Source organism: Alligator sinensis, unplaced genomic scaffold (genome assembly GCF_000455745.1).
Source record: "Alligator sinensis unplaced genomic scaffold, ASM45574v1 scaffold140_1, whole genome shotgun sequence".
Lineage (NCBI taxonomy): Eukaryota > Metazoa > Chordata > Crocodylia > Alligatoridae > Alligator > Alligator sinensis.
In genome coordinates this window covers 659,594-685,653 of record NW_005841836.1, presented here as the reverse complement: position 1 = coordinate 685,653, position 26,060 = coordinate 659,594, and the positions used below count along the sequence as shown (strand labels likewise).

General features: G+C 44.2%; 1 protein-coding gene across 1 annotated transcript in view; it reads right to left on the bottom strand.

Annotated features, from left to right (window-relative positions):
• SLC24A3 (solute carrier family 24 member 3) overlaps positions 1 to 26,060 on the bottom strand; it is a 437,684-nt gene that overhangs the window by 22,525 nt on the left and 389,099 nt on the right. The window contains exons 11-15 of the mRNA XM_006015414.3: positions 22,911 to 23,071; positions 22,115 to 22,382; positions 20,283 to 20,449; positions 17,759 to 17,873; positions 16,138 to 16,250 (exon numbers count right to left, since the gene is read on the bottom strand). Of these exons, the coding sequence (XP_006015476.1) occupies positions 16,138 to 16,250; positions 17,759 to 17,873; positions 20,283 to 20,449; positions 22,115 to 22,382; positions 22,911 to 23,071 (824 nt within the window). The remainder of the gene's footprint in view (positions 1 to 16,137; positions 16,251 to 17,758; positions 17,874 to 20,282; positions 20,450 to 22,114; positions 22,383 to 22,910; positions 23,072 to 26,060) is intronic.

The following is a 26,060-nucleotide window of genomic DNA, read 5'->3' as shown; positions in this document are numbered from 1 at the left end:
GGCATTCTTCTAGGCCCCTGCTCAAAAAAGCAGGTAATGAGGAGAAACAGTATAAGAAGTTTATTTAGGGGAAGCTGTGGGGACTGAATGTGGGCTCAAACCTAGACTGGCTGCATGCCTGCACAAAGGAGCAAAGAGCTCTGTTATTCTCATCTGCAGGTTATTGTGATCATCAGAGCAGGGTAAATTCGCTTGTGCTGTTGCAGCTAGCCAGGCCAGCTTGGGGATCTTAGGGATTTCTACACTACACCACAGGTACTTCTGTGCCAGGGAGACAGCACCCACCACCAGGCTGCTACTCCCCTTTCTTTGTGGGTAGGAGGGAGTGAATCCAAATCCCCACCAACACACAGGTCTGCAGAACTGAGTGGGTGCAGATGGGATTGTGAGCAGTGGCCCAAACAGGCAATGGGGAAGCCAGGGCTCAGTGGTGACTCTGAGAGAGACTGTTTGGTGTGGGATCTGTTCCAGGTACATAGGCTGCTTGCAAATGTGGATAAAAAAACTTTACTTTTCATTCCATCCAGGAAGAGCACACACCAACTTCCTTAGCCTGACGAAGGGTTTTTGAACCCGAAAGCTTGCTTAATAACTATTCTCCAACTATTTGGGTTGGTCTAATAAAAGATATCAAATTCACCCAAGGAACCCTGTCTGCCTATGTCCTTAGACCAACACGGCTACAACCTAAACCCCTGATAAAAAAAACCCAGCACTTTACTTTAAACTGGGCTCACTCCTGTGCAGAGCCCAGTGAGTATCCAGAAGAGGCAGTGGTTAGTTGGACCTGGTTTGCCCAACGTCTGTATAGGTGAGGCACTTCAGCAGAGCGTTTTGATTCAGCTATTAGATTAAAGTGCCAAAAAGCTCCGCTGAAGCACCCAATCTGTACAGACACTGCAGAGCCGAGTCAAACTAACGTGCTGCTGCTTTTGGTAAAGCACCTTTTTCTTCAGGTCTGTTAGCAGCCATTGTGCTGATAGTCTGCCCTTCCCTCAGCCCAGACTGAAAAGGGTCACCTCGGGCTCAGGTCATGTTTGCAGTTGGACCTCCAGGAAAGCATATAATTTTGAACAGACCTAAGGAACACGTTTTGCTCAACAGTCTCATGCCAAAGAAATTACGTAAGTCCCAAGGCTTGAACACAGAAAAATGTACTAGCCCTTCTGTGGGGAACCTAGTGCCAGACCTCATTTTCCCTCTCACATACAGGTACTGTCTGACTGCATCTAGGGGATGCTTAAAAAGGGAATAGGCACCAGCTTTCAGTCACCTTAACCAAGCTGGTTACAATTAAGGCCTACTTCAGGGACTGTGGCATAGGTTAACCAATGTGTCATAGAGCAGCTGGTATACTCCCTACATAGGGCGTTAATATTTCCAGCCTCCTGAACTGGCCAAGGCTGAGGGCCCTCTCTCTGCCCCTTCTCCTGCAGTATCCATGGTAGGCATCACCCATTCAGTGAAGTCAGCCTTTCTATTTCTATGTATTTCTATGCATATGTAGTGTAGAAATACATGCAAGAAGGGGGAATGTAAAGAGATCAATGCTAGTTTCATCTTGAGTTGGATCTGAGTCCATTAAAGAAGCTAAAGTCCTAGCTCAGGCTTGTTTTTACAGCTGCAGGAGCTATCCCATGAGCTCTGAAAGGGAACTGGATAGAAGGCAAGGAAAAAATCAATTTTCCTGCAGACTGTTTTCTTTTTTCTTCTACTCTGGGTATGCTAGACCCCTGTTACTTAGCTCCGGGGGTTGGATTCCTGATACAGGCCTCAGAAGGTATGTCTATACTGCCCTGAGGGTTGCCTTCAACTAACACAATCCATAAGAGTCTCCAATCCCCATCTATATTGCCCAGCAGGAGCTCCACCCATGGAACTCTTCTAGGAATCAGCCACCTTGCAACTTGTCTCTCCTTCTGCACTTGGTTGTAATTATGGGCAATGGAGACAGCAAGTAGGGTATAGAAGGCCCAGATGCCAGGAACAAGGAATTGTGGGATTGCTGTGGGTTGACTTCCTGTTCTTGGGGCCTGGGTCAATGCACTGCAGGGATGCAGGAGTGGGAAGGTTCAACCTGACATGACACAGATCATCCAGGGGCAGGGTGGATTTTTTTCTGGAAGGTGAGTTGTGAGCTAAGGTGTTTTTTAATGTTCATGGACAGTAAGTCTGGGCAATAGACTGGGCCTGAAGGCAGGAATAAGTAGCAGTGTAGATATATCCCCAGTGTTGCATTGTTGTGTGGTTGACAATGTGAACTGTTTCTAAAGCTGTCTCAGTCCAGAATGGTGTGGCTCCTTGCTATTTGCTTTGACTGAAGGCTAAATGAGCTACACGGCAAGCCATGTGAGGAAAGTCTGAGGGTCCTAGGACTCTTCAGCCTGAAAAAGAGAAGGCTGAAAGGGGACTTGGTAGCAGTTTACCGCTATGTCAAGGGAGTACATCAGGGGCTCGGTGAACAACTGATCACCAGAGCGCCCTTGGGGAAAACCAGGAGTAATGGCCACAAACTCCTGGAAGACTGTTTCACGCTCAACATTAGGAAAAAACTTCTTCACAGTCAGGGTGTCTAGAAGGTGGAATAAGCTCCCTCCAGAAGTGGTGCAATTGCCTACCCTGGAAATCTTCCAGAGGAGACTGGATAGTCATCTTACTAGGGTCACCTGACCCCACCTGTCTTTCCTGCCTGGTGCAGGGGGCTGGACCCGATGCTCTTCTGAGGTCCCTTCCAACCCCTTACAATCTGTGAATCCTATACCTCTAATCATTTTGGTTGCTCTCTGTTGGACTCTTTCCAATCTGTCCACATTTTCTTGAAGTGTGGGATTTAAAACTGGACATAGTACTCCAGGTGAGGCCTCACCAGTGCCAAACAGAGCAGAAGAACCACTTTTCTTGATTTGCAAGAGATACCCCTGTTGATGCAATCTAGTACCTCGTTGGCTTTTTTTTGCAACAGCATACTGTTGACTCATGTTCAACTTACAGTCTGCTGTAACCCCCTGGTCCTTCTCTGTAGCACTGCAGCCTAGCCAATCATTCCCCAGCTGGTATTTGTGCATACAATTATTTCATCCCTAATGCAGGACTCTGCACTTGCTCTTATTGAATTTCATCTGTTTGATATTGGACCATTTCTCCAGTTTATTCAGATCATTCTGGATCCAAGCCCTACTTTTTAGAGTGTCTGCAACTCTACCCTACTTGTAAGTGTACACTCAATCCCATCATCCAAATCATTAATGAAGATGTTAAATACAGACCCCTGAGGAGCCCCATTTGACACCTCCTTCCAACTAGACATTAAGCCATTGATGACTACACTAGTGTAACTGAGAGCAGAATTTGCCCAGAACGGATAATGAATCAGATAAAAGATACTAAAAGATATATTTATCAATAGAGGAATCTGATCAGGCATTATAACAGAAAAGATCTCTAAGCCAGTAATTCTCTGCCAGGGTTCTGTGATACCTTTTTAAGGATGCTGCAGGATACCACATAGCATTAGCACTGCCAGGTGTGCAAACACCTACACATTATTTACATAATAAACCCAGAGATTTCAAATAGGAACTTACAATATCAAAACCATTCTGACCTGTTGTGGTCTTTCTGAGTTCTGTGCAACACAAAAACTTGTCTAGTATTTTCCTGTACTCAAAAAAAGAAGAAAGTAAGAGCTGGCATTTTCTGAGGGGTGCCCTGAGTTTACTAAGGCACTGAATCAACATTTCATTGGCTGCCTTGCCTAAGACCTCATCCTAAGCCAGCAGATCCTTTCATTTTGGAAGCTGCATTAGCCACTAAGACTGTTTTCTGCCACCATTGTCTTACCCAAAAGCAGATCAGCCATGTGGTTCATGGACAAATTTCCTTTAATGAAAGATGGCAAAGAACCTAAGCTAAATCTGACCTAATGAGTACACAATTTGGATGAAATCCTAGCTCCAGTGAAATCAATGGAAAAAAACAGGATTTCGCCACCCTATAAGCAAGACACTTAAGCACATGCGTAACTCAAATCCTGTTGACTTAATTGGGACTTAAATAAATGATGGTTACAGCTTTTCCATCAGAGTTATTTTTTAATAGAAAACATGATATTCTAAAATCAAAATTTGCCAACATTTTTTATTCACTGTCAGGGAAACCGAAATAAAATATTTTGTTTTGGGTCAAGCTCAACTGGAAAATCTTGGTCTGTTGAAATGACCTGTAATGTTTTGTTCTGAGTCATTATGGTATTATAAAGGATTTTCCTCTGATGCTGAAGCAAATCGGGAGAATTCAAGTGCTTAATGGGATCAATACATGTTATAATTAGAACACATCGGAGCAGACTTGATGGACTGTGTTAATTAGCATGCTCCAGCTGCCTTGGCGTCATATGTAGTCAGCATCCTCATGCTTCAAAATTGTGGTGGGGTGTTTTAACTAAAGCTCGTCGAATGAGCTTTAGTTAAAGCACCCTGGCTGTCATTTTGAAGTGTGGGATGCTGAATACATGAGATGCTGTGGGCACTTTAATTAGAGCAGCTCCTGAGAGCATGTGTAAAGATGCCCTAAGTTACCTGAGTACTTAAGTGCCTTCTGGGTTTAAGGCATAACTTTCATTATGGACTTGCCTCCATTGCTTACAAAGTTGCCAGTGGTTTGGAGTTTATTATAATGCATTTAGTTTCTATTTTCTCCAAAAATATAATTTCAAATTCACTTAATTTTTGGGCCAATGGATAAATAAAATCTGATGCTGGCATAATTCATATATCTTCATTCTATTGTAGTAACATGCAATTCTAGATGGCAATAAAATGCAGTTATGATCAAACAAGCTTTTCTCTCCTTTCCTTTTTCTCTTCTTTTTTTGAAATCCTTTCTTGTGGAAAAAATATCTTCAAAGCTTCAGAAATGGCTTTGGGGACTTCCTTCTTCGGAAGAGACACTCCAAAGGGGAAGTTGGGACCCTGCCAGATATTTAAAAGAACTTTACTGTGAATGGTTATTATTTGCTTAGAAATCTTCCAGTGCATAACACGTAAGCAAAGTCACATTTAGCTGAGAAATACTTTGGCCCAATTATGTGGAGCCTTCCTCATGTAAGCAGGCCTTGTCCATCTGAGTAATTCTAATGCTTTTTCCTGTTAATCGCTTAGAGCATAAGCTTATGGTTTTTCCTTTAGTGCTTGGTGCAGTTCCCGGCATACCAGTACTTCACAGCACTTACTGCTTTCACAAGAGTTTACCTGAGCAGAGTGAATACCAACCCTTATTGGCACTGTAACTGTGCCAACAGATCTGTAGTCTAGTGGACTAGCCTTGGTGACTAAGTCCAAGAACTGGAAGTGAGGAAAGTCTCTCTGCTAATTGTGGGGTTGTTTGCAAGACTGCTTTTTAAACATGTGATCCCACTGTACAATGAACAATCTGGATAAAATTAAACAGTAAGGACATTGTTACACATGCATGAAAGCAGGCTACTCATGTCCAGCTGCTTGTTTACATCCTTTTCAGGGGAAAAACATAACAAATATAGGGATGAGCTACTAACTAGGGAAAGGAATTTTATTCCTACCACATCGTTTCATTTAGTTTTGTTCTTATCCCTAAAGTTTCTGCCTTTTTTTGGAGTTCTACTCAAACTGAAATGTCAAAGTTCTGTCAAAAGGGCACCTTTATACCGAGACTTGTGCTTTGGATCTCACAACAGGATTCAAAGTATAACTCTTCATATAAGATGTTTAATATGATATTAAAAGTTTAAAGCTTCAATACATGCATCTCGATACATGAAATATATGTATAAATCTGAGTTGAAGCATTCATTGCCATCTCTTGTAGCCAAAGGCTGGTTACCCTGTTGGGGCTTATTTTTAGTTCCATCTCTTAATTTATAGAAACTCCATGGTGCAAGGTGCTGAATAAGAACTATGTCCTGCTCCCACTACTTACAGTTTAAATAAACAAGACAGACTAAAGGCAGGAGTAAAAACAGAGGCACAGAAAGGAGGAGTGAGTTGGTTAAGGCCATGCAGTAAGCCAGTGGCAGACCTAACAGAATACACATGACTTGAGACCCAGTACTCCTAAACAACACTGCTTCTAAATGAGGCATCCGACCTATAGCTCATTGGAGGACTTCAGTCACTGAAGAAGTATTGTGGCCACCCTGTAATATGCACTGCTTCCATTTAAAACAAGGCTGTCCAACTTTGGCATGGTCCAGGGCCATACACTACGATGGGCTGAATGCTGCAGGGTCAGGCCCACAGGATGCCTCCACACTGTATATGCGGTGCTGGCAGCATACAGGTCCTAACCTCCCTGCTATGTGTGTTGCATTGGTAGCACATGGGCCTGTGCCCCCTGCTGAGTTGTGCAAGTGGCACATAGATTCCCAGACCTTCTCTTGATGTGCGGCAGCAGAAGTGGCTGTAGGAGCCCACACGCTGTATGTTGAAGAGTAAACAACTCTTAGGGCACTGACAGAAGTGACATTTTGTTGCATGATCAGCTTCAGCCACTGAAAGCACTCTACAACCACACATTGACAGAAATGCACAGTTGCAGAGCACTTTAAAAAGTGTCCAATTGTGCAACCCTCATACACGAGGGTTCAGATGAAGGTGCTCCAAAGTGCAGCACCTTCATTCACTTCTGTTAGCGTGTGCTGGGAGCTGGGCTGGGCTGAAGTCCACCCTGTGCTCCAGTCTACTCCCCCACCCCATCCAACTCCAGTGCAGGCTGGGCAAACCCCAGAACAGACTTCTCTCCCCTGCCTTCTCCCCCTCCCATCCTGAGACAGCACTGGATGGCTGGTGGGGGAGGAGGAAGCAGGGCTAAAGGAAGAGGTTGTAGACATGTAGCCTCTCTTGCTGGATCAGCTCCAAAGTGAAGGTTGATCCCCTCCCCTCCTGACCCAACAGCGAATAACTGTTGGGTCAGGAGGGTTGATCTAACACAGCTTTTTCTGTGAAGCACCATGAATTAGACTGGGGAGCTGCATGTCTGCCAGCGCCTACAGTGGCTTTATCCAACAGCACCCCCAGTTTAATATTAACACAAAGGAGTTTTTCTTCTTCTTAGGAGTTAAGCATGTGTGTGTGTGTGTGTGCATGTGTGTGTGTGTGTGCACGTGCATACACACAAGTGTGTATATTCACTTTGACACCTCTTGATTTCTGAGTACCCAAAGGTACATCTTTAGTTGACATTTGTATTTGCAACTTCCTAATTTTGAAAAAAATAGATGAAGGGGAAGCTCGGGAAACAAAGCAGTAGTGTCACTGTAGAGCGTGAGAGCTCTCCTGGGTGGCAGGAAATTGGCAATAGTGTAACAGCCACTTACAGAAGTCATCTGATTTACTGGGAAACTGAAAGTACATGAAGACCCTGGGTTCTAGCTCTGGCTCCTCCTCCCACTGCTGAATATTTGTTTTATCCCAAATGCATAAAAACTACATTGGGAGCATAACTCAGGACTCCCTCCCTCCTATCAGGAATTGCAAGATACAGAGATACAGAGTCAGGGTTCACCTTGTTTGTTCCCCTTCTACCCTCATGATTCCTGAATTCCCTTCCATCCAGTAACCCAGCTTCGCCATGAGGGATAAAGAAGGTCTTAGCTCTGCCTAGTCATAGCTTGGTGGTTAGGGTGTTTTCTGGGAAATTGGGAGGTAGGTATTGAAACTGCCCAATTGGCTAGAACCCAATGCCTTAACCACTAGGCTGTGGGGAAAAAGGTAGTTGTAGGTCTTCATTCTCTGATGATGTAGGTCTGTAGCACGCAGGTCTGGGTCAGATGCTGAATGGTAACAGTCTTCCCCCACTTTTGCCTACTGTTTCTTACTGGCTGCCCATAGGTAACTCTCTATTCAGGGCTTATGCGCTTTGGAGATGCATAAGGATGCCTTCTGGGAGAGCAGGAGAGTTATATGCCTCTGTCAGGCAGGAAAGGATTGGTCTCCTGAGGTGAGACATTTGTCAGACTAGTGTAGGTATGTCAACAATAAAGCCTGTGGGCTAGATACAGCCTGCAGAGCTGTTTCACTCAGACCCCAGGGTTCCTAAGGGGCTGGTAATTTTGAGGTGGTGCATGCCACCAAATTCCCAGCTACAGAGCCTTGTTGGACTGTATGCCAGCAGCAGAGGAATGAGTGACAGCTTCACTAACCCCCATCCCACTGCCACTCACCCTCCTGCTGCTGTGTCCAGATGCAGTCCAAGTGAGACTAAAACCCTTGGTTCAGTGGGCAGAACATGTGCTTGATAGAAAGCCATTAAGAGGCATCTAAGTGTCAGGCTGTGGCCCTAAACCCAGGGCCTTAGCCTGCCCAGAACAGCAGCTCACCGCAGTCTGCCACCTCCCCAGCTAAACACTAGGACAGATGCACGTGGCCAGAACCCTTCATCTGGGCCTTGGCATATTCACACTCCCTACCACCAGACTGGCAGCTAAGGTCAGCTAACATCTTACCCCCTCCCATATAAACCACTGACTCAGAAGGGGAAGTGTCTGGGCAGCAAGGTGCAATCTTGTACCTAGGCTGCTGCACTCTTGGACTGTGTTGCTTCTGGCTCTGATGGGTTCTCTGAATACCTGAACCAGTTAGTCTCCTGACCTCGCATTGTACTTGACCCTCTGGATACCTGACATAGCTCTGGCTTGACCTCCTGGATACCTGACCCAGCTAGCCTCCCTAAACTTGGGTTCTGCTTGACCCCTGGACCTCCGACTCAATTTCTGGACATCCTGGCTTATTCCAGCTCTGAGGTGACCTCCACACCTGGCTACCTATGATCTGACATGACACTAAGTCACCACTATTCCCATTACAGTGCCCATTGCTAACTATCTAAAAATCTCACTTCTGTTGTCAGCTGTTTGGGGCTGGGCCATCTTTGTGTCTTGTCAGTAAAGTCTCCTACTACAATGAGACTCTGGTCCATGACTTGGCCTCATAGGTGCTACCACACCACAGATAGTTTCTTTTTACAAAGAAATAATGGAATTGTGCATTTTTATGCTAAGCACTGAGAAGCAGGGGCAAGGTGTAAAAAAACAGATCAGATGTGAAAACCATGCTGGTTATTTTCTGTACATTTGAGGTACAAAAGTACAATTTTCTGTGACCTTTACAATGGAATTACTCTAATGCTGTCCTGAAATTCGTTTAAATTATGGCCGTGGCTTCCTGAATGGCATGAAATGTGATGAAAAATCATTTTCTCAAAATCAAGTCCATCAACACAGTCATTGCTGAGATGCCCTTTGTCTAGCCCCAGCCAACTCATCATCTCTATGTTTTCTGCAATTACCAAAAAGTACGACACACACACATTTCACTGCCCCTTCACTGTGTGTGTGGAAATATCTCCAAAATTAGTGAACTTTCCAAATTTCCTGAACTGTGAAAAAAGAAGCGAGGCCATGATCCTGGGGCCAGTATTTACTTGAATCCAAGACGAACCCCTCCCTTCCCCTCTCCATTCAATACGGGGAGGGGAGAAAGTCCCTCTTCTTAGCTTTGAGCATAAAGTGGCAGGGGGACAGGTGGCTGCTGTAGCTCTGCCCTGACCGGGGTTAGGACTGGAGTTGTAGGTGGTGCCTGGTCCCTGCTGCCTCTGCCACCTCTGTCTCCCAGCCCACTCACTGCTTGCTTCCCTACTGTCTCCCCACTTCCTACCTTCTACCCCCACCTGCCCTCCTACTTCTCCCCTCTACTGCCTGTCCCTGCATCTTCTGCCACTGCTTTCCCCTCTACAGCAGTGTGTGGGGTGGGGGGAGGGAGAGAAATTTAAGATGATCCTCTTATAATTAGATTCTACACATAGAAAATGTTAACACATTTATAAATTTTCCATGTATAGAATTTAATTATTGGGGTGTCATCTTAAATTCAGGGTTGTCTGGGATTGGGGTAAATATGATACATTCTCCCCCTTGCAAATAACAAAACATAACTGTGACTTATAGGGTTTGATTCTCATTCATACTGAGGCCCTCTGACACCATTCTAACATCATTAAGTGGCTTTCAAGTGAGTAAATTGTGCTTATAGGCCTTAGAAGAGAGATGAAAAGAGACTGCATATAAATGGATATTAGGCCCATTATTGTGATTTGGTGGAATCTGTGAACATATCTAAGAGGTGTATGCAGGCTTTTATATTATTTTTATATACATATATAATATGTTTATTATATTATGTAATATACAATATTATGTATTTTGTTTATGTAATATATTATTTGTATATTGTGAGAGGACCTGAAGAAGGGTGCCTTGTATCTAAAAGGTTGTCTAAATCTCTCCCAATCATGCAATCGGTCCAATAAAAGATATCACCTACAAAATATTGCTTCTCACATATTTTCTGGGCAATCACTGCTACAACATCACTCCAGTGCTACCATAACTTGAGGGATACTGTTATCTGCATACTTCAGTTTTACTGGATTTCTGGTTTGTCAAAGTCATAATGGGCCATATTGAGGTACCCTGTTTACTCTATAGAGCATTTTATTTTGCAAAGGTGCTACTGATTTCAATAGGAATCCTATGGAGTATAGCATTTCTCTATTCAGATAAGGGTATCAAAACCTGACTCTATACGAATACAGTGCTTGTTGAGACAAGCAGCTGCAGCAATTATTTCTGAAGCCTACATTGTTTCATTCTTGCAAGTAATCCTACTATGAATCTGCTAATATTTGCTTTGTGTCTGGTTCTGGGTTAGTTTATTTTTCTCAAGGTAGCTACAAAGTTGAAACATGATGCTTGGTTGGAATTTGATTCAAAACAAATGATTTCTCCAGCTTCATAGAGAATTTATAAAGGTCATCATGGGACTAAGAAATTGGACACTGAAAAAAAAGTTACTATTTTTTCTTTAGCATTACACTGCCCAGGAAAATAAGGAATGAAGGCTAGTATGAGACAAAAAGAAGCAGATACTCAGATGGCAAAAACAGCTACAAGGACTTCAGCAGAGCTATGACAGTTTACACCTTCAGAATAGGTTAATAGAATAGAATGATTATCTTCATGCAAACCTATACAGATACTATATACAACAAGAGATAAATTAAGGTAGGAAAGTCAGGCAGTCTAATTATGTAAAGACCGGCATTAAAACTGCCTTTGTAATGTTAATTTGGTTCCTTCATACATATTCATTATGCTTCAGCCTTTACTGGCATGATAACAATTTTTTTCCTTTGGACCCTTCTCTCTTTCTCTGGGTTTTAAGGTGCTACCTTTCACCATAGCTTCTGAGCCCCTTCCATGTAAAATTAACAGCAACAGTGACGTTCCTGTAGATTTATGACGTTTCTGGCTCTTCTTCTCTTACAGGGTCATCTCTCTGCTTCAGGTAGTCTTGAATTATTTTGTTTTTATTATGGCATGGGGGTGAGGAGTGGTTTGAGAATAGACGAGGGGCATTGGATTGTGTGTTACTTATGGTGGAAGAGCTGTCTCAAGGAGGCTTTGCCTCACTTCCTTAGGGGATTGAGACTGAATCTGCTCTATCTCCTTTGGAAAAGGGTACCAGAACTGGAGCCCCATTACAAAGAATGCTTTGCCCTTCGCTCTCAAATGCTTTGTACTGGTTCTGCAATCTATATTTTCCTTGAGGAGTTCACCTGTTGCAGCAGTTTGTAGCTCAATACTCAAGTCTTTCATGTGGTTAGGGCTGGGTCCATTAATTGTCAGTGAGGGCCAAGGTCTTAGACTGACTTTGGAAGCTGACTGCCATTCAGCAGAGACCAAAACACTCATTTGCTTGTGGCAGCTAGAACCTTAGAAAAAGCTGGGGCTGCACTGTGTACCTGCTGGAACCTGTGCACCATCTTTCTGTTATGCTTCGGATACAGTAAGTGACTGTGATCCCACCTGGAGGTGACAAATTCATGGAATTCAATTGCCAGATTCTCATCTAGGAGAAAGAGGCAGAGTTTCCCAGCAAGCAGGAAGTGAAAAAAATCATTTTTGGAAACTAATTCAACCTGGTCACCCAGCCTTGGGAAACAATCATACTGGACCTCAAGGTTTTCCACAGCATTGATGATGGAGGGCTGTGTGCTGTCTTTGGAAATTGGAGTTCATATCTTGGCCAGATTTTAATAGATTTTTCACGTTTTAGCTAGTATTACTTTGGTTTTGCCTGGATTAAGCTCGAGCCAGCTGTACTTCATCCAACAGCCTGTCTCCTGCAGATGTTCTAATGTTTTAGGAATGGCAGTGGTTACATCAATAGAGAATGGGATATATAGGTGAGTGTCATGACTGCATAGTTGACAGCTGAGCTTGAAGCATCTTATTCCCTGTAGTCTCGTGGAGATGCTGAAGAGAAGCAGGCATAGTCCAGAACCCTGTGAGACCAAGCAGGTGAGGGTCTTATGAGAGGAAAAGCAACCCTCCGGCCCCACTCTCCATGGTCTGTTGGAGAGGAAGGAGACACTGTGGGTGCTGGGTGGCTGCAGGGTCAAAGGTTGCAAAAAGGTCCAGTCATGTGAACAGGGAGATCTTACTGGAGTCCCCAGCCATAAGGAGGTCATCTTTGAGCAAAAGAATAGCTATGTCTCTGCTGTGTCCTGCTCTAAAACTTGACTGTGAGGCACTCAGGATATGGGCTGATGTCCCACATTGTTGGAGATTTGTGATTACTGCTTTCTCAGTTATTTGCAGGTTCCAGTGCTGGCTTCTGAAGGATTAGGTCAGTGATGGTGATTTCCAAACAGCTTGGCAGGCGTGCTTCTTTGAAGGAGGCTTTTGCTGTTTCTGACAGTAGAGTAGCAGTAGAGGGTAAAGTTGTTCTTAACTGTCTTTTACCAACCAGAAGGTAACCAGAAGGTTGGTAAAAGAGTCATGCAGGAATCCATATCACAGGCTAAAACTCTTATTCCCACCTTCTCTAGCACACAAGATGGACAATGCTTAGTGAATGAGCAGATGCTCCATATTGTAGCATTGTTATTTAATACATATATGTCTAGGCTTTGCTTACCACACATTACCGAAATCCTAATCCAAATACTGAATTATTAATTTCCTCATGGTCTCTTCTGTGGGACCATAGCACAGGAGGGCTACAAAAGCATCCATTTATGTTCATAAAACCTAGTGAGATAAGGGGTTCTATGAGTGGGGAACTGAGGTATAAAGACATAAAGGTCTAAAGCATCTGCTACATGGGCATGCCCAATTTGAGAGATTTATGGCTTGATTTCTTTCAAAGAATTTAAAACTTTGTTCAGAGCACAGTTCTTCTCCACTTCAGCTATAGTAGTCTTAAGCTGGACACCCAGAAAGTGAGGGCCACACAATTGGTGGTGAACTGTAGAAAGTCTGGTTTAATGGACATGCCTGCCCAGCATCATACACGATCTCCATTGTAGAGGGACAGGTAGATCCTAGCTCCATAGGGTAGTATTCAGCTCTCTAAATTACAAGACCATTCGTTCCCTTCTTGCAGTCCCCGGTCTCTAATTTCCACACCTTCTTAAGTTCTTACTTCTTCAGTGAACTAAGATAGAGTCGTACAGACATCTCCATTAACTACAGAACCCTAATCCGTTCTGTGCACAGAATGAGGCTGGAGTTCTGTGCATAAAATACTATATATATATATGTTAGTAAAGCCTACATAATGGTCATGGGCAAGGGGCCAAATGAAGATTGCCTGGGCAACCTGGCTTAATTCTGTTGTTGCCTAACTTCTGAGCAATTTACTTTGAAAATTCAACAGGTTTTCAATATATATCACTGCGTGCAATTTCCAAGCCATTTTTTACAAAAGCAAACCAATTAAAAAAAAAAGGCCCTCACAGAGTACATTTGACAAGGTTCATCAACAGGGTGAGAATTTCACAGACCTCTGCTGCTTGAGCTGACAGAGTAACTAATAGCAGCAATGGATCATTGTCCGCTCTGTGCGCTGGCTGGCCATTAGGGGGGAGATGAGGCATACAGTTTGGAGGGTAGGAAGCTGGAAAACTATTTGCTGATGGTTAAGAAATGCTGAAACTCAGAAATCTTGGCTTGTATCCAGGTGCTAAGGGAAGTGGGCTCTAGTGGTCATAACCACAGACTTATGCCCCTGTCCCTTTCTATCATTCCTTGTCCTCACTCCAGCCTCATCTTCTTTCTCCCACTGGCTAACTGCTCCAGTCCTAGCTGCCGCCTCAGTTCCCTGCTGGCCTCTGTTAGCTCCAAAGTTGATTTACCTTCTCCAACTTTTAATTTTATTTTATCCCCAAAAGCTCTCACCATTGTATCTGGTTGCCAAATGGACCAATCTTAATTTCATTCTCATGCAGTCCCTAGGCCTCCAATCATTCTGGTCCACCACTGTCAAACCTCTTCCATGATTTCAGTATGTAATTTTGGAAAGAGAATGACCAGATGTGACCTTAGTATTCCAGGGGAAGGTGTACTAATACAACGTTTTCAATACTATATTTTACCCTATTCTTTATACACTTTCATATGTTTATTTCTTTGACAGCCATTACACATTCAGAAGATATTTTCCCAGACCTATCCACAATGATGTCCTCAGTAGTTAGCTAGTTTAAGACTCTGAAGTATCAAGAAGAAACTCAAACAATTGCTCCTATGTGCATTATCTTGCTTTTGTGGGGAAAAAAAAATAGTCATCACGCTACCCTGACTTTGACAGGTCTTGTGAGGAAAAGGTAGGCTCACACTTTCCTCTTACCTTAACTCACCCAAATAATGTGTGTCATCTGCCAATGTTGCTATCTCACCATTTACCCTATTTAATTATTTTAATATATTAAATAACAATGATCTTAATAAAATTCCTTGGGATGTTCTACTGGTCAAGTTTTCTTAAACTGAAAACTGACCATCCATTTCTTTGCCTTGCTTCCCTTTTAGCCAGGGGTGCTCAACCATTGGCCCGGAGGCCAAATATGGCCCATGGAGCCATAGCATCCAGCCTGCATAGCTCCCCGTGGGTTGGGATATTTGGTGGTGGGGAGCAGTGGCAATACCAACACCCATTGCTTGGTGCCAAATTCCCAAGCCTTGCATGGTCAGATTGGGGCTGGGCCATGCCCCCTTTCCCTGTGGCTGATTTAGGGCTGGGCCCCATTCTCTTACTCCCACACAGATGGATCAGGAATGGGCCATGCTCCCTTTCCACCATGTGCCTGGAACGGGACCAGGCTGTCCTCTGCCCAGGGGTGACTGGTGCCTCCTGAGTTTAGGGGGGCACAATTATGGACCAGAAACTGCAAACCAACTGCGGACCACTGGCTGGAACACAGGTAAAGCTACCTTCATTCCCTGGGTGGAGGGGTGGGCCCAAATTGCGGCTGCTGTGGACCCTGTGAGAGGAACTGCGGCCTCTCCGCCCGGCTCTGTGGGGCCATGGTTTAAAGTCCTGAGTGGTGCCGAGGTGGGGACCAATCTCAGGGAGGGCACATGCCCCCCCATCTCCTCTCTACCAGTCGCCTGTGCCTCTGCCCCTCTTTGCATAGCTGGATCGGACCCTGCTGTGTCCGCCTCATGCACCAGATTGGGCCCACAGATGGAATGGGCACACCCTTTGGCCCGCAGGACAAAAAGGCTGAGCTTTTAGCTATATTCTGATCCACAGTACACATTTAGTTCTTTCCTGGTGGACTAATTTAATAGCCTCTTTCATTTGCTATTTTGCTGACGTGACCAAAATTCTAATAGTTGTGTGGGGCATGATTTTCTTTTCCAGAAGTGAAGCTGGTTAGTCCCTATCCGATCATCTTCATCGGTGTGTTCTGAAATTCTATTTTTATCTCTGTAGTGTGTTACTAAATAATTGGGTGCATTACTAAATAACTTAGCTTTTTATCATGTATATATGCAGGCACAACAAAATACAGTATAAAACGGTCTGATATCTTATTTCATTTGGACCTTTCAACACAAAATAAAGGTTGTTGCACTATATACAGAGGATTAACCACAATTTCCCTGGGTCATAACCAGGTAATACTATTTGTTCACTCATATTAAACTGAAAGAACTTCTATTTGGCAGGGAACATGAAAGGAGCCCAAAAGAGTATTGTGTGTAAAAAAAAAAAAAAAAAAAAAAGAAAAAAAGGAATCAAACTTAGGACTTACATATGAACCATAATTCAGCGCCAGGGTTTGCAGAGCCCAGGGGAGGCCCAGGCCAATTAAAATGTCAAAAACATTGCTTCCAATGGAGTTCGACACTGCCATATCACCCATCCCTGCACAAACAGAATGCAATCAGAGCCATTTCAGTAAAGAATATTCACATATTAACTATCTCAGACTGCACGTATTTAAGTTTGACTACATCTAGCTTTTCTTTAGTAATGAATGCTTCCTTATTCCACTAAACTGGCCTATAGGAGTAACATATGTTTTCTAAAGAAACAGTTTCTTTGTCTTTTCTTAAGAAGTGTTGCCTGTGCCCTGTTTTTCTTAAAGCTCCAGCTCTTGGAGTCATGAGAACCTCAGTTTTAATTAAAAACAAAATAAAACCCAGCCCTCCTGGTTGTCTAGAAAATCTGGACAGGGATGTGAGTATGCCTAAGGGGCTCAGAAGCCTGAGGACAAATAGGCAGATGCCCCCATTTTTTACTGTTTAAAAATACTGCGTGGTTTTCAAGCCAATCTCATAAAGTTTTTGAATGCTTAGTTCTGACAATGCTGTTGAAACATTCTCCAGGTTTTCAGCAATGATCTTTGAAGTCTCATGTGACAGCAAGTTAGCTTGTGCAATCTTTTGTTCCCTGTGTGAAGACTGTATGCCAACTCAGCATTGACTCTGCTGCTCCTTTGGACCTGGGGATGTGGTTCAGCATCCATGCTTAAGCTTGCCTACTTGACATCAGCCTCCTCCTCCCATATTAGCAGGAACTATCACAAGACTTCAGGGGCCAGTTCCTCAATGGGTGTAAATGCCCATAGCAGTACTTATACCAGCTGAAGACCTGCCCCTAGAGATGTAAGAACCTGACCAGAATAGAAGAATAGAGGCTTTTCTACCTTTTGTGCCATATTTCTCCATCTATTCCATGCCATTCTTAAAGCATGGTTATGCAAACCAACTACACTGCCCAATGCGTCATAGGCATTCAAAGATGGTAATGCTTTCAAAGAAAAGACCTCATTACAGACCTGCTGGAGTCTCATTTCAAACTCTTACAAATACGAGTGCCACTGCAGAACCTGAGTAGCAGGCACACCACAAACACCCCCGTTTCCAGGTGGACAACTAAAGGGGAGGTGGGAAGTCCTGGTATCTTCTTCAATCCTATCCCACTTTCCCAATCTTGGATCTTTTGAGATAGCATTATATGGGCGCTTCTGGGAAATGTAAGCAGCAGGAGGATTTCTGATGCTCTTTCACATCACCCTTTTTTTTAGAAGAGCTTTTCTGAAGGTCCATTGGGAGCTATTAAATAAAACAGTCAGAGATGTCTCCTCAGAAATCCCTAAATCAAGGACGATTGATGCCAGGGAGGGTATGACAGTGGATAGATCACTCTAGACATACCCTGTTCATGTACTCTTTCTCTAAAGCACCTACTACTTGCCCACTATTGCAGTCAGCTTACTGGGTTAGATAGACCGCTGGTCTGACCCAGTATGGCACTTCTTATAGTATGTCCAGGTATCACTTGTACCTCCTTAAAAGACACTGAATACATAAAAGATGACTTTGCAATGCGTTGACACCCATGTTCGCTGATATACAAGGTGAACTTACCTTGTCTGGCTACTATAAGGCTTGCCATACAGTCTGGCACGCTGGTTCCAGCTGCCAGGAATGTGATGCCCATGATCACATCTGGAATACCCAGTGTGTAGCCAATTATTGTCACCTAGGGAAATAAACAGAACTGTCAAAGTACTTATATTCACTAAAACAACCCTGCCTCTATATTGTAGGGAAATAAACAGAACTGTCAAAGTACTTGCATTCACTAAAACACCCCTGCCTCTATATTGCTTTAGGGCAGTGTCTATAACAAGGTTTGGTGCTCTAATTAAAGTGGTGCCCGCAGCTTTCATGTATTCAGCATCCCACACTTCAAAATGGTGGCGGGGGTGCTTTAACTAAAGGTTGTTTGACGAGCATTAGTTAAAGCCCCCTCACCACCATTTTGAAGCATGGGGGCACTGATGCATGAGACGCGGAGGCTGCTGGAGTACACTAATTAGCACACTCCAGCAGGCACGATTAATTGAGTCTGCTCCAACGCGCTGGGATTCCAGAATGTCATAACAGCGTCCCCGCATTGTTACAGGCACCCTTCATTTCTTTGTTCCTCTCTCTTCCCAGCTACCTTTTCTTGGTTTTGTCTTGCAAGCTAGGAAGGGAACTCTCCCCGTCCATATGTTGGTTACAGCACCTGGCACAATCAGGCCTTGATCTTGGCTGAGGGCTCCAGGAATTATTACAGTATAAACCATAGCTAAATAACTAAGCAAAAGATAAATATAAGCTCACTGCATTCCTCGGGTTATCATCAAGTCACTGCATGCAACTGTGCAACTTCAGTGCTTTCGATATGCATGTCATAAATTATTAGAATTTTGTGAATTGCTATGCTTTATGGAATAGAAGATGACCTTGCTTAAACGTATGGCAATGAAATTAAGCTACAAGCTATACACCAGCAAGGAGTGCAAGGAGTGAAGTGAAAAGTTTGATTCTGGATTATGTCTGATTTTTCCACACACTCTATATTCCATTGGAAATCTGAGCCATGTGTTAGAAGCAATAGAGTGAGCCTCTGGTTTATGGTATCCCAGCTATAAAAAGTTTGGATAGATGCTTCTTAAAAACACCTCATCTTTTTGCAAATGAAAACCAAAGGGAATAGTCACTTTTCCTCACCTGTTTAGAGAATTAGGGCTTTAGCCAGATTTGTGTTTGTTTTGAAGGGAGAAAAACAAAACAAAACAAAACAAAACAACCCCCCCAACATCAGTCACTCATTCCACCTGGAATTAACTGCGTGTGGAACTGAAGATATTTTTGCCCTTCCAATATTCAGTGAGGAATACCGGCTCAGATTCTTTAGGTCTAGGTTAGATGTATGTTTGTGATTCTAAAATCCCAGGGTGTAATAGAGTAAGAGGTCATAGGTTCACTAATAAATGCTTAGGCTCAAGGCCGAGTTTCCCCTCAAAACACTTCTCTGTACCCAAAACTACATGACGGCCTGACTTCACTCAACAGAAAGAAGCATGATCTATGCTGTATTATTAGTATTATCTTAAGTGTGACTGCAGGGATATTATCACCTATCCAGCCATCTGATGAGGTCTGCAGCAAGCTTAGGCGCTTAATGAACCAACAAGCACACAAGACTCTTCTTGCCAATAAACAGGCCAATTATATTTGGATTTGTTCTGGTTCATTTTTATCTTCAACCACTTGGATAACAAGCTAGAGATAGATTAAGTCCCTGCTGAGAAAAGCAGGAGCATAGCAAACCCAGCCAGCCAGAAGGCTAAGGTTCATGGCTCAGCTTGTGCAGTATCTGAGTGATAGCACTGAAGAGCCCTGCCCCTCAAAGTTGCTTCCTCTACAGAGGAAAAAGACATGAGCTGGGGTGGTGGGGACACTAAGGAACATGGCTGATAGCACAAAGGCTGTAAGTTTGAGGCCATAGCAGAAGCACTTATGGCATAGCCCTGACAGATTCTAATGAACCCATGAATTTTGCTAAATTCCTTGTCATAAGGACAAGAAGGGAAAAAGAGAGAAAGCAGATAAAAGGTCCAGTTCTCACTGGCTCCAATGAAGTCAGTGGAATTTGGCTTCAGTAGTGTTAAGTTTTCATCCGGTCACTGTCAGGGGCAAAGGTCCACCCAACCCATTGGGACAGTATGGTTAAAGCTCACAAGTTTTTATAGACAACAGCACAAGGGAATGATGTGGAAGCATTGCATCCAGCTGCTTGAATAACCATGTACCATTTTACACCTGGGTGTCAACTGGAGATGGTCCCTGGAATGAGTCTAACACAGGCCTTGAGCTCATGCCTCTGGAGCCAAAGGAAGACACTTTACTGCTCTATCACTGCACTCCCAGCCTGTCAGTGTAAAGAAGCTTTAATGTAAATAAAATGTAAAGGTTTACCTTCAATGTAAATGTAAAGATTCTATTAGGAAACTTAGGGAAGCAAGACTTGATCCCAAGCTCCCTGACACCAATGGGAAGTGGCATTTGAAGCCAACAGACTTCTGCTCAAGCAAGACCCATCTTGCTTGATACATACCATCCACACCATCACATAGGAAAAGGCTGCGATCCAGAGGGTGGAGGAAGCAAAGGTAATCATGAACCATTTCTCCAGGTGGGGTTTGTTGCAGTTGGGCACGGTGAAATACAGCAGAAAACACAGTGGCCAGGTGAACAGCCACTTCAGGATTTCAACTTTGCCAGCTGGAAAAAGAAAAGAAAAGGGAAAATGGTAATTTCCCACCTGAGCTGGTGTCCCATTGAGCTGGGCAATAAGCAAAGGGGAAATGTATGCTGAAGCAGACAGCAAGAGCCCAAGGCAAGGGTGATAAGCAGTGGTCACAGCACACCAGGTACCTAGCTGTTATTAAGTTTCATAGCAGAGAAGAGGCTTAGGGAGGAGTCTGAGGTGGTGACATGGTTCACGGGGCCTCTTGATAGTATCCTGAGAACATCACTTCTCTGCTTAAGCACCACCTGTGACAGCTGCAACCAGGCCTTGATGGTCTTTCCTGGGAAAGTGCTGGGGAAGTGGCAGAAGCAGGTCCTTTAAGGGGCTGTTTATTCCAGTTAATCCATAACACTACAGGTTTCTCCCACTAGAGGGTTGCCACCCATCAGTTTCCCTGGATTCCCTGAAGCAGCAGGCCTAGCATGTGGTGAATGAAGAGGGCAAAGGAGGTAATATTTTTTTGCATATCCACTGTCCCATTTGTTGTAACAGCCTATTGTGGCCAGTCCTGTGAAGCAATATGCCTCACAAGCTGTGCGATTTGTTTTTCAGGACAGAAATTTTAAAGAGACTGGAAAAAAGGGACTGAGAGACTCTGCCCAAAAATAAATAGGACATGCATTTTCTGTAAGATCCCTTTACACTACCAGAAGCAGGTAAAGGTGCTATCACATAAAAGGGAATCAGGTCCTAACATAACAAAAAATGGGCCAAAGTCTCATGTATGTCATGTTCTCTTTACACATCTTCAATAGCATGAAGGGAACTTAACACACGAGTGAATCATATTCACACTGACTTTATGGCTGACAGAGTGCATAAAGAGGATAGAGGGAGGGTCCACCATAGGCACAATGTGTACTTGTCTACTCTTCTGTAAAGTAACTGTAAAATGCCAGCAGTTGGACTGTTTCTAAGGGTTCCCAATGGAACAGGTGGCTGCATCCACACTGGGAATAAAAGATGTGTTCTTATCTCAGGTCAGTTTACCTGTGAAAATTAGCAGGAAGCAAAAAAGGTATTTTTTCTATGATTCTCATAAAAGTTAGCAAACTAAGGGAAAGGTTATGGATGAATGTAGGTTTTACCTCAATCTGATGACTCATGTTTGCACTATCGCTGTCTTGTCTTTCCTTGGATTTTACTACGCATTAGGTAACTTGAAGTAAGCACACACCTTGTTTTCCTAACCAAGTTGAGGTCTGGGCACAGGCAGCAGTTAAGAAGTCTAACGGGGTACTGCCTCATGATACCAGAACAGGTCACCCAGTGAGGTGGTGGAATCTGCATTCCTGGAGGTTTTTAAGACCCGTCTGGACAAAGCTTTGGCTGGGATGATTTACTTGGGGATGGTCCTGCTTTGAGCAGGGGGTTAAATAAACTAAATGACCTCCTAAGGTCCCTTCCAACCCTAATTTTCTATGATTCTGTGATTCTCTCTTTATATCCATCTGACAAAAGGGGCACTATTTATTTAACCAGCTTGAGACATCTATGACTATGAATTAAAGTAGTATGTTCAGAATTATGTGGTTTTTAGAGCAGCAGCTGTAGTTTACATGCAGCTGTGGTGCTATCTGGCATTTCAGGAATAGCTTGCATTATTCAGAACACAGAAAGTTCAGGGAGCTTCTTACACGGTGGGTCAAAAGGAGTGTAAGGTCCATCATTGTCATCATCATCATCCTCTTCCTCTTCCTCCTCATCGTTCTCATTGTTCTCATTCTCATTCTCTGTCTCATTCCCAGCCTCAGCTACATCCTCATCTCTTCGGGTCCCATTCACTCCCCGCTCAGCAGAGTTGCTGGGACCTGTGCCATTCTCAATGACATGCTTGATAGGAATTTTGATAGCCACTTCTGATTCCCCATTGGTGTAGGCTCTGCTGTTTATCAGCCTTTGCCTCTGCAAGAAGAGTTACAGATTCTCAGTGAAAAGATTTCTGAAGCTCTGCAAAACTTTGTAAAAACCAGTTTTAAAAAAGAAAAATTCAAATCCTGAGTCAATCTAAATTGGCAGGGGTGGCAAGGTAATGTCAGTCTGGGAAATGAAAGCCTGAGTATGATGTATTTACATAGAGACTATGAGTCAGATTATGATCTGAGTTACACTGGCATAAATTCGGATTAACTGGGAAGTCAGTAGACCCACAGTATTGTGAAACCCATGTGAAATCTGTCAGATCAGCACTGTCTCCAAGGGGAATAATGGACACCTCCCCATCCCTCACCCATGGCTATTTATCCCCCCTCCAGGGATAAATATCAAGGGATGGCTTAAGAGTACCCTTGGACAGTGGGGAGGAAGGTGGAAAAACTTTACCACAGGCAGAGAGAAGCCGTTTGGTTCCTGCTCAGTCTGAACATAGCTGAGGGAGCAGATGACCTCAGGATAGAGGCAGACCCAGTATGAAGAGCAAGATGTAACACCTACCTCGTTGATCAACATGCGGCTGGCCATGGAGAGGCGGGTTTTGGGAGGAAAGTGGCTGGTTATCATTATCCGGAGTCCAGCCTCAGAGAAGGAGAGCTGGTGTGGATAGGCAGAGAGCAGTTCATCCACCATAATCACTGAGGCTTTACGATGGAAATTCCCTGAGGAGAATTGATAGAGAAAAGGGTGAGATAATCAGCTGACAGGTTAGGCTTCCCCTCTGACAGCAATACTGGGGCAGGGTTCCACATCCTCACTCCCTTCAAAAGTAGTGGCCTGAACAGTTAGTTTTGCATTAGACCTAGGGAAGTCAGACCCTCCAAACCACCCTGTAAGAGAGGGACCATCCCTGCTCAACTCCCCACATCCCACAGGCCTGTGAACTAGTTGCTGTAAGAGAGATGATCACTATTTGGTCAGCTTCTCCCTCCACTCTGCTTGGCTCCTGAAAACTTTAACTTTATGAACCACACAGATGAATTTCATGGGCCCCTGGGAAAGCTGCAACTTCAGATCCCTCTCCTTACAATGAAGCTACAGGATTTCAAAATAGATCTCAGTTGGGTCTCTGATTCAAGTTCCTTATTGTAGAATCAAAACTATTCTCAGAATTTCCTCATACAGCTACTAACGCAATAATTACAGTTTCAAAAGTAGTCATCCCACTGAGACGTACACCATATAGTTTCTGTTCTTCTGTTCAGAATCATACTGAGAGCATCTACATGTGCACCTGACCGCACAGTTGTTACTGTGCTGTTATTTACTACTAAATGACTGTGCAGTAACCACCATTACTGTGCAGTCCCAGAGGCGCACGGGTCATTTCTGACCCTACTGCGCAGTAGCAATGAGCTCATTGCTACTGCGCAGTAGAATCAGCATCTCGGTCTGTGCCTGCTGACTCTATGTTACCGTAGCAATGAGCTACATCACTGTAGCTTGTCACTACGGTGATGTAGCATCTTGTGTAGTTGTGGCTGCTGATCACCAAATTGGGTTCAGGAAGGAAATGTTCCCACAGATCAGACTGGCACAAACTTTGGGAGGGTTTGCCTTCTGCTGTAGCATGGGGTATGGTCCTTTTCCTAGGATGATACTTCTAGGATCACCATAAACTACTGCTTACAAAAGCTTATGCATCTCTGATTTAGTTAGTCTATAAGGTGCTTTCTGCCTGACTTCAGACTAACATAGCTAACTACCTCTCGCTGCTTGACTGAGTGACTAGAGGAAAAAGACATGCTTGCTCACTCCCCTTTAGGTATGGTCCATGTGGGGGGCCAAATCCTGAGCCCACTGAACTCAACTGTTTCCGAAGCCCTTTGGAGCAGGGACTATCTTTTTTGTTTTGTTTGTACAGAGCCTAGTGCCATGGGTACTGACCCATGTCTAGGGGTCCCAGGTGCTGCCACAACACAAATTATGAGAAACTATTTTTGTTATTATTAGATTGTTATTACCTCAAGGACCAACAGCCCTAATGCCCTAAAAGGTATTTATAGTCATACAAACCCAAAATGGCTGAACAGTTTTTGCTTGCAAGTGGTAACAGATGGACCTTATAATTTGCAAGGAAACTTAGATGTGCTTCTTGAGGGAGCTACAAGTTTATATTTGGCCTGGTGGGAACAATTTCAGAGACTTCACTAGTGTTATCAACTCCACCCTGATAGCCCCGGACCCATTACACAATACATTGGCTAGATGCTCATGGGTGTTATTTTCTAGTGTAATTAATATGAAATCACTGGGCAGGGAGGCCCGAGTGAGGGAGATTCCTTGCCCTCCATCAATGCTGACTTTGTGAAGGAACACCTTGAGAGACTGGATACCTTCAAGTCAGCAGGCCCTGACAATCTATACCCCAGGGTACTCACGGAGCTGGCTAGCACAAAGCTGGCTAGCTCAGCCCCTGGCACAGATCTTCAAGAACTCCTAGCGCTCTGGTGAAGTGCCCAAAGATTGGAAGAAGGACAATGTGGTGCCCATCTTCAAGGAAGGGAGGAAAGTGGATCCGGCAAACGACAGGCCCATCAGCCTGACCTCTATCCCAGGGAAAGTCTTAGAAAAGATTATCAAAGAGGCCATCCTTAAAGGACTTGCCAATGGCAACATCCTGAGGGATAGCCAGGATGGGTTTGTTGTGGGTAGGTCTTGCTTGGCCAATCTTATTTCCTTTTATGACCAGGTGACCTATCACCTGGACAAGGGAGAGGAGATTGATGTTGTATGTCTTGACTTCAAAAAAGTGTTCTATCTGGTATCCCATGATCACCTCTTGGCGAAACTGGCCAACTGCGGCCTTGGGTCCACCACGATCTGCTGGCTGGGGAATTGGCTTCGTGATCGGACCCAGAGGGTGGTGGTTGAAGAAAGTCAATCATCGTGGTGCCCTGTGACCAACGGGGTCCCTCAAGCCTCTGTCCTTGGACCCATATTGTTCAACATCTTCATTAATGATGTGGACATTGGAGTCAGAAGCAGACTGGCCAAGTTCGCCGATGATACCAAAGTCTAGGATAAAGCATCCACACCTGAGGATAGGAGGATGATCCAGGATGACCCTGACAGGCTCATGAAGTGGGGAGACGAGAACCTGATGGTGTTTATCACTGAAAAATGCAAGGTTCTCCACCTTGGGAGGAAAAACCTGCAGCATCCTTATAGGCTTGACAGTGCTATCCTGACTAGCACTACGGATGAAAGGGATTTGGGGGTCATCACTGACCACAAGATGAACATGGGCCTTCAATGTGATGCTGCGGCTAGTAAAGCGAGCAAAACGCTGGCTTGCACCCATAGAAGCTTCTCAAGCAACTCCCGGGACGTCATTCTCCCATTGCACTTGGCCTTGGTGAGGCCGCAGGTGGAGTACTGTGTCCAGTTTTGGGCTCCACAATTCAAAAAGGATGTGGAGAAGCTTGAGAGAGTGCAGAGAAGAGCCACGCGCATGATCAGAGGTCAGGAAAACCGACCTTACGACAACCGACCTTGGACTGGCCGACGCCAACATCTTAAGGGATAGCCAGCACGGGTTTGTTGCGGGTAGGTCTTGCTTGACCAATCTCATTTCCTTCTACGACCAGGTGACCTATCACCTGGACAAGGGAGAGGAGATTGATGTTGTATGTCTTGACTTCAAAAAAG